The sequence below is a fragment of the Botryllus schlosseri genome, chromosome 7, assembly GCF_051294905.1.
Source record: "Botryllus schlosseri isolate E-star chromosome 7, Bs_hap1, whole genome shotgun sequence".
Taxonomy (NCBI): domain Eukaryota; kingdom Metazoa; phylum Chordata; class Ascidiacea; order Stolidobranchia; family Styelidae; genus Botryllus; species Botryllus schlosseri.
The window spans coordinates 10,261,586-10,271,026 of record NC_137242.1 but is presented as its reverse complement, the minus strand read 5'-3'; the positions used below and the strand labels follow the sequence as shown (position 1 = coordinate 10,271,026).

The window sequence follows — 9,441 nt, the reverse complement described above, 5'->3', positions numbered from 1 at the left end:
ATTGAAAGTAATAATATCAATTCGCGATGAATATATTCACATATTCAAAACCCTTTCGTGTCCCTAACATTTATAAAAAATATCTCTGTTTTCATGTCTTCTTTCTCTTTTCATTCATAAACGCGATCAAAAAAATTTGCGGTCGTCACGCCCCCAAGCGAGCGAGTGAATAGAGTTGACTCAAGTTACAAATTTTACTAAGCTCTGTCACCTCTCAATTTGAGGGTATACGTTGACTTCATAAATCTTCCTTGTTTGCGACGCAGTTAGTTTATATTTTACCTTTCGTTTATTATCAAATTTGTCGGACTACCGGGCATTAATGCCACCTTTCTTCTGATCTGAGAAATAATCCCGCAAGATGTTGAAAAAGTGGAAGAAAGGACATCACTTGGATCCTCAAAGGGAGAAAATAAAAGAGGACTTGTTTGGATTCAAGCGAGTAAGCTATTGTGTTATGAATTTTAATTCTTGAGAATTCCGTCGAATGTTATTTTCAGACTGCCCATCATGGCTTCCCACATCAACCCAGTGCGTTGGCGTTTGATCATAAACTGAAGTTGATGGCTGTGGGAAATAAGCATGGATGTATTAAAGTGTAAGTATATCGATATATATTATATTCTTTTTATGCAATGTGCTATTTGGTGCTCGTTGCTCAGTATGCCTTATTACTCGAGCTGTAGTTATGACTGTAATATATCAAATTGTGAGATGATATAATGATGTTGCGTATTCGATTTTTGTTTTTGATAATGTATATAGGTTTCTTATGTTGTAAAATGATGGATTTAATATCCTTGGTTGGTAACATATAATAAGGATGACACTGTTAGTTCAATGTACCTCCTGTAAAAGACTTTAACTATCGTATGAGAATTCAATTATTGTTATCGAGATTGCTATAGTAATTGCTTGTCAACATTTTATTGGTTTAAAACACCTTTACAATGTTAGCCCTTGGAATCTCGTAGGTCGCAATGCTGCAAGATTTGTACGGAACTATTCAAAAGTACCGTAACCTACAACTAGTTTCGAACAAGTTATTTGTGAAAGTTAAGGATTTTTTTGAACTAACTTTGTTAAATTCCGACACTGCAAATTGGCGACATTTGTCAATATAATAGCGGAAAACGTCGCGTTCGCGTTCCTTTCAAAAGATGCCGAATAATCAAAATCAAGTTGCGAGTTTCGCCTTGCAGAAATTTAAATAGAAACATGTATAAATATCAAAAAGGCAGCATTAAATGAAGTTTCCAATACTAAATTTGAGTTGCTATATTTAATTTTTGAATATTCACTGATCAAAACATTTACACGCTAATTACAATACTAGCACCGACTTTTATTTTTTTAATAATTTTTTTCATCAAAAAAAAATACAACCAACGAATCGTGACAACGTGCAATTGTCGGTGAACACGGCGTGATCCCGTGTGCCGTAGACACCGCTTCCATACTGGATGTTTGCAATGTGATGAAGGGATAAGTTCAACAGAGTAGGCTATGTGCGAGGTCAATCAACCAAAACTATTGTCTACAAATACTGAAAATAGAAAGTGAAAAAGAAGCTTCAATGCCTAATCAGAAATAATCGTATACGAATTAGGATGCGTGTGCTAGTATAAGATATATGGGAAATCGACAAGTCGAAAATATAATCCGATTTGAGGCGAATGCAGGCTTGTAAGAGCTAGCAGGTTCAAATTTTGTCGGGGGTGGGCATAATTGTGGACTTTTCTGAATTTTCGTTGAATAGGGTTCTACAATTTTGACCTGGCAAACTCGATTGAGCATTCACTAAATTCCTTGGAATATGATTAATTACCCCAATTCAACACTGGTTTCCAAGCTAATATAAATCTGCATTAGGTCTGCAGCAGCATCTAGAAATGTGGAATACCCCTGTTATTCTGCTGTCCGGGATGGTGTCATTGAACGATTGTCTTGAAAATAGTGCCAATGCGCTAGAATATGTGTGCTGTGACAACTCTTGACTACAGTGTTACTTGGCACTTGCTCCTCTTCACCATAGACACCAAAGTGCATACCCTAATTTTGTCGTGATATTTTTGAATCGTAATGTGTTGAATAAACTCTATTCACCTTGCCAAATCCAAATTGGTCAAAGCGCGTGACTGTGTGGAAATATCGCAGCCCTTCTTTTTGCATCACACATGCCAAGTTGTTTGTGTGATTTTGATCGTTACAATTTGAATTATATATGGCATGGGTGTGTTACTGTGCATATTCACCTGATAATGAGTGGAGTCATTCATCCTGAAAGTGTCATTTTGATAATTCTGGATTGTGCCAACCTGCACCCTCATTCCTTAATTTCTGTGCAACCGCGAAAAAAGCAACTTCAGTGAATAATGACCCATTGCAATCAATATTAACGAGCGTGTGAGAGATTTTTGACAGATCTACACCTCGTGCTTAACTGCTGTTGTGTTGTACTGTTTAGATTTGGAGCGCCTGGAGTTGAATTCAGCGCGTGGCACAATGAGGAAAATCAGATTATGCAATTGCACTTTCTCGCTGGAGAGGTAAGTGCTGAATATGCAATATGGTATCAAACTTCGGTAAATAGTTGCGTCTTCGGAGATTTCAATCAGCAGTAAAGGATTAAGTTTGGACGAAGTTATTGAGATTTTGGATTTTGTTTTGAAGATATGTTTAACATACTTTCCAAATCTTTTGGGGGAAATATTTAGGTAGGCCTACTATTTTGAAAAAAGGTTGGCATTGGCCATGATTTTAAAATAATCAACCTGTAGTGTGAAATGATTTCATATCGATTTGTTTGTAAACAATTGACTAAAATTCACATGCATGAATTTTACCAAGTATACATATACGGTATATGATTCAGTCAATTTATGGCCCATTCTCTTTTATATACCTGTTTACATAACTTGTATCTTTTTGTAGAATGTGTTGTTTCTAGTTCTCAGTGCAGTAACGATATTTGTCCCATCAATACTTATGAAGTCATTGAAGAATATTAGGGCCCTAAATGTGGATATTGACCTATCGGTAACGAATGCAAAACTGAATTTCACACTATTGATATACAATGACCTTGAGAAAATGGTCAAAATAATATAATATCTAGTTAATATGAAAGCAATTGCATTTCGCATTGTCAATAGGCGACGAATATATGGCAATATCTTTTCAAAAGTACTTTTGATTACATCTATTGCGCGAGTTGGGATTATAGGGAAACTCTGTTTGTATGGCACTTGGATATAGGTTAGTGAAGTGCTCTTGACCGACTTGACTTCTTCATCTAGCATTGGTTGTCAATTTCATGTTAGGCCACGTGTACTGTCTTTGGGAAAATGTATAGAAAATCATTTCTGTAAACAACAGCGTGGTAACGATTACCTGGATATAGAAATTTTATTCTTACAACAACGTGAAGAAATAGTTTGATGTACATTGTACACTGGTGTGTCTTGTACATCTTGCATGCTCAATGCCTGGCATGGGGTTTGAGTATTCTGTTATCACAGATTCATGTTTTATTCAGTTAATAAATGACCATGGTAATTTAGTTACAGAATGTCGTTTTTAGTTGTGTCAAATACCCGCTAAAATAAACATCGAACTATTCAGACACATGTACTTGATACAAATTCAAGCTCTGTAAATATATTCGTACTTTGTTTTGCATGCCCGGAAGAGCTTACATTTCCTGGTAGAGTAATCATCAGTTATATTAGCATTTCTTGTGTAATGTGTGAACCTGCAGCTAGGATTGTATTTAATGTCTCACCGATAGTGGGATGGATAATGCCTGTAAATCAACACCATTGTGTGCCATCTAGGATTCATCAAAATGTTGGCTATAAGCAAATTCAGTAGGCCTATTGCAAAAAGTAATTTCTGTTTTAGACAATGAACTCGGTTCGCATTCCGTTTGGTAATTCAGGATATCCATCAGATCAGATCTCAATTAGATATTGCATGAATTGAGATCCATTCCAAATTTGTCCGAAATCATGCTTAAAGTACACGTATGTCTCCGTTACGCGTACATATAGTGTTACACATTTGTATAATACTTCCTTATGCCATGCTACTGTTTTTATATAGTTGAAATACGTTAATTGTTCATTGCAGGCCCGTCTTGTCAGCATATTGGATGACGGATCGATACATTTGTGGGAACTCCAAGCCGGGAAGGAAGATAAGCGTGTTCAGGAATGGGTTAAAGTCGTCACTCATCAACTTCCGGGAAGACCGGGGTATAATAATTTATTGCATTGCAGATTCTTACGTTGTGTAAATTTGTCACTAAAATAATGCAGCGTTGTGTATATTATTGTGTATAACACAGGCTATCCAGCTTCAGCACATCCACTTTCCAATACCATGAGAGCACGGCATCTTTTAATTTTCGTTCCTCATTGTTGTTTTGTCTGCTCTCCACCATGGTTTATATATAACAGTTTTGGAAAAATATTACCCTATAGGTAGGCCTACATCACCGAAAACATCATGCTCTCATACTTATAGTCTAAATCAGTTTTCCTCAACCATGGGTACACTCAGCTGTCAGTTTTCTGGTTGATTTATGTAAGTGCTACGTTTCCCAGGAATTCGATTATTTATAATCCGTGCACAAGGGTTTTCAGTACACCTGTAATCTACTATGTCAGGTATGACGGTGTGTGACCGAGCGTTACATTCCTCAAATTAGCAAGTTCACATAGTGGGGTGAAGCCATGCATGGAAGATTCACCTCTCATTGCAAAGGCGAGTCAAGATCATTATGCTCTGATCCGTTGATGTAAGGATTCTGCAGCAATGTCAATGCAATCGGAAATATGTTTTACCAAGCTAGTAATCGTGTAAGCGATCAATAAATGATTGCGGAATGGGCTTCAAATCAATCCCTTCAGGACATGGTAATTTTCAATGCCAATGAGATCCCATTCTCGTTAATGCGATGCATAATTTCTTGCATGTATGCCTTTACAAAGTAATATAAGAATTCATTCCTCAACCAGGTTGTCAAGAATTGATGATTGCATTCAAAATGGATTGAATCTCTTGAATTCAGTAATTATCTTGCTTTCTTGCATATTCATTATTGTCCGTAGCCTTTTGAGGGTGTGCATCTGATATTCATATATTTATTATGGATTCTATTCCCACTGAAGATAATTGTATTATGGTGCGATTGACATCGGAAACGTACAGCATGCACTTCATTCACATTGTAATTGTGTCTTGCAAATAGTAGATAGGCTATTGATTACAGGTGTCTGGACATGTTATCATTAGGGCGATTTTTTTGACATGTCAAAATTTGTCAAAATTGTAGCGTAAGGTCAAAATTTGTCAAACTTGTTTGCAAAGTCAAAATTTTTTTGACCTCATCATTTTGTTAGTATCGTATGTTTCGCATTATTGGTGAACTTATCATTTGATATTTTACAGCTTGTAGCCTACTTTATAGGCCTACCGTTGTAAACGGCGAATTGTCCGCTCATTGTGAATCATAAACGGTCAAATGAATCAAATAGGTTGACATGGTGTTATGGTCAATGTGCCGCAATATCCTATCTGAAGCAAGACTGCTTGGGCATTGCATGGTTCTTATATCAAGAAGCTCATTATGAAAAATTGTGATGTAGATGCCATTGTCAGAATGAAGCAACACTGTTTGTCAACAGCAGTGTATGCACTACTGCAGTGTTGCCAGCCATCAACCACTGCTGTTGAACGTTCTTTCTCCATTCTTGGCAAGCTACTTGGTAAGGACGAACACTCGGGTAGAATCTTTCGTTGTGCTACAACAGATTTTAATTATTTCTACCATAATATGTGATGTAACAACTGGAATACTTCATAGGGCCAGATTTTGTTGAAATCAAGATTTTGTTAAAATCAAGTTTTTTCATGAAAAAATTTGTCAGTTTTTGAGTCAAAAAAGATTTTTAAGATCGAACTACTTCGTAAGGACGGAAAGTTCGAACCAGAAATGATGATAAGTAGTAAAATTCTAACATGGGGGAAAACACCTACATTAGGTAAAAATTTGGTCAAAATTATGTTTTTTAAGGTCACAAATGTCAAAAATTTTGATTTTTTAGGTCACAATTGCCCTAGTGTCATCCGTTGTGATACCGTACATCACACGGTCTAGTTATTCATCTGAATCAATGCTCGTTATTGCCCAGTCTTTTCGATTCGTCATGCAGTGCGATATTTGCAGGATGAACCAGATCACCGAAGTGATGGTCAAATCTACCAACAACTCAATTTGGATTGGTACGGAAAGCGGTGGCATCTATCCCTTATCGTTACCAAGCTTCGAGCCTTGCGACGGCGGTTTGATACATCAAGATCAAGTAATGCAAAGGTACCGCGATATGTGTTTGATAACACGCTGTATTCCGTTGATATCTTTGTTGCTTGTGGTTCAACCATTGATAATTTGTGGCTCCTCTTGCAACTTGGACTGAAATGTAGAGGATAGAATATACTTACTATCTCGACAGTGCTTGGCAAGAGCCAGCACTGTTAAAAAGGATTGTAAAATCCTAGGTAAACAATTCCAGATAGGCACACAAAATATTATATTTTATACCAAAATATTTCGGAATTGACGGTTGAGAAAAACTTCATAGGCGGGGTGGGTAAATATCAAATCAGCTGTCCTGTCCCGTGAAGATTGGGGCTTGCAAGGGCTCAGAACTGCCAGTGTACAGCAACGACAAAGACGGATGGTAAATTATGGTCGCTGTTAAATTTTGGCAAGTATAGGTGGTAGCGAAATACTGAGTGCTATTATGGAACAAACTGCTTTTGCTTGCTGTTAGGGTCATGTGCCAGCTTTAAATATTTTGAAAGAAAACAGTTCAGTAGCCAATTTCCCTAATAACCTCAAACTGTGTGCGAAATATTAGGTAATATTTGGTATCGCTAGTACAACCTCTGACCACCACAGACTCTGTAACAATCCAGATGCTTTGCACTAGATTGTCACATTGAAATATCAATTAATCAATAATCGGCAATCAGATGTGATGTTCAAGTGGTTATCATGTTATACCCAGCACACTGGCATCTGTTGCTTTGTTTTCCAATGTTTGCAATGTTTTCCGTGCAATAATGATGGAAATGCCTAGAGTAGTAGAGATTGAAATTTATGTGTTCAAGTTCGGTTCCTTATTGCATATAGTTTGTTTTATAATATATGTAGGCTACGTATGCTATTAGTGAGCAATGAAGACTTCTCTTTTTATGTTAGTAACGTGAGCTTAAATATTATCGCCATCGAATATTAATTTATCGCTTACGCCACACGGTTGTATCTAATCGTACTGACTGTGTAAACCTTGTTTAGATTTGAGCGTCTGTGTCAATAAAGGGGTCAGCTGACCGGAAAACATGTACGCGATATTGGCACTAATATATTGATATAATTACTAAAACATGAATGGGTTACTGGGGTGTTTCTAATTTATCTATCAGCCTCTGTTTCTAGCCATCAATCATATTCTGAATGGGCATATGTCCGACTCAAGTTTGAGCCGCAATAAGATTTCATCTTGTAACCTTGAAAAATTGAAAATTTTCTCTGCTCTGCCCTGAATACATTTAGCTACTAGTACCGTAACCGATTAATGTAGCGCCCTGTCTGCGCAATGGTGGAAGTTGATTCTTTCATGTAACTGTGACGTTTCACTTCTGATCGATTTTGACCTCAATAACTCTAGCTCTGGTAGCTTCAAATCTTTGATGAGCTTGGAAACATTTTTGCCCAAGCTAATTCTTAGATATCTCGAGTTCAATTGCATAATAGCAAACGAGAAGGGCCTGGAAATAATTCGTTAACCACAATAATCACGGAGCAGAATTCCGATGGTTCAATATACTTGATGGTGACTTCGAAACTCTTTTTTTACAAATTACTCATCTACTAGTTCTCATGGCCGCAAACAATGAGCCAGATTGCTATCATGGCAATCCCTTGGGTATTGCATTGGTACTTTATTGTGTTCCTGTCAGGTTACATGAAATTGAAGTCTTCCCCACGCTCCATAACATTCCTTTCTCTCAATTTTCATCCAATTTGTTTCTAGGCTGCTAGAACAATCAAAATCCAATAATCCTTAAACAATTTAATTACAAGCGAAGCCTTCAATGGATTATCTGTCTTGTACTCTGTACCATTTCAAGTTAGAAAGGGAAGCCAACTCAGCATCGACAGATTTACATATTGGATTAGATGTTTGAGAATGTGAACTTTCGAGGCTTATCTGGAGGCTATGTTTCATCCAGGGATAATCAGTTTCTTAGATTTAATACCAGTTATGATGATTATTTACGCTTGGTTTTAGTTGTTTGATCTGATGTTGCAACCTAACTGAATAAAGCGCATCATTTCTGATTGCAATCCTTTAAATATTTGCAACTGCGCACTGTCAAACTGAGATTGTGTTTCGGTGATACTTGAGTGATACCCTTTCCATAGATATTTTCATAACATCTGAAATTTATCATTCCCATATTGAAAGTTAGGATAACCCTAAGATACCGTATATCTCAGGTGGCAGTTGATTGTAAGATAATGCGGTCTGGTCTCATTGGTGACTTCCAATTGTGCCCTGTGTAACTGGTCATGATTATCCAACAAAGCCCCTCGATTAAACAAGTGCTAAATGCGATCCAACGGAGTGTATTTACGGACAATGCTCGGTTTAGACTCAAATATCTCAGCTGAATTCTATCAAGTCAAATGAATCTTTTCAAATCTTTCCACATCCCTATAATTATCTTCCCCGTTCACGCGCAGCATCCCTGAAAAGTACAAAACGGGAAAAGCGCTCGGTCCGGTAGAAGCCATCGAAGAGCACCCCACCAATTCCAACTTGGTTCTGATCGGATATAGCAGAGGACTCGTAGTCCTGTGGAATGACCAAACCAAAAATGTGGAAAAATACTTTCTCGGAAATCAGGTTTGTGGAGAGATTATTTCACCGGTGAATTGACGTAAAGTTTTCGTTGTTTCGCTCCATGTTCAGTGAATTGCACTTTGCAAGATATTCTTTCTCTTCTGTTTTTATTGGTATTGAAATTGGTGCTGTTAAGATTTCAAATGTAATGAAACTGATTATTGCACTAATTCGGGAATAAAAGTGTTGTATGACAAGATACTGTAGTCTCTTGAAATCACATTCAAAATCTGCAATTCACGATTTGCAGTAGGAAGATTGTCTAATTTTCCCAGAATTTTTGTAATCTTGGTCTCTGGTGATTCATAGTTAGATGCTGTGAACAGATAATTGCTTAATGATACCTTGTCTATAAGCACATTCGAGGGCATTTTTTACCTTGCAGGCGTGCGAGTAATCAGTCATTTTGTCGACTTGCCTAGACTTCAGTGCAATGCCCCGTTACCGAATTATTTCTTTTATT

The 9,441-nt window shown here is 37.1% G+C and overlaps 1 protein-coding gene across 2 annotated transcripts in view; it reads left to right on the top strand.

Moving 5' to 3' along the window:
• The first annotated feature begins 222 nt into the window (after positions 1 to 222).
• The window catches only part of LOC145443784 (lethal(2) giant larvae protein homolog 1-like), a 28,134-nt gene continuing 18,915 nt past the window's right edge, over positions 223 to 9,441 (top strand). Inside the window, exons 1-6 of one of the 2 annotated variants that reach the window (XM_080321736.1) lie at positions 223 to 442; positions 501 to 598; positions 2,468 to 2,549; positions 4,132 to 4,256; positions 6,233 to 6,379; positions 8,819 to 8,981. In XM_080321736.1, the coding sequence (XP_080177862.1) occupies positions 362 to 442; positions 501 to 598; positions 2,468 to 2,549; positions 4,132 to 4,256; positions 6,233 to 6,379; positions 8,819 to 8,981 (696 nt within the window). In that variant the 5' untranslated portion in view covers positions 223 to 361. The remainder of the gene's footprint in view (positions 443 to 500; positions 599 to 2,467; positions 2,550 to 4,131; positions 4,257 to 6,232; positions 6,380 to 8,818; positions 8,982 to 9,441) is intronic. The other variant, XM_080321737.1, reaches the window with a different exon arrangement.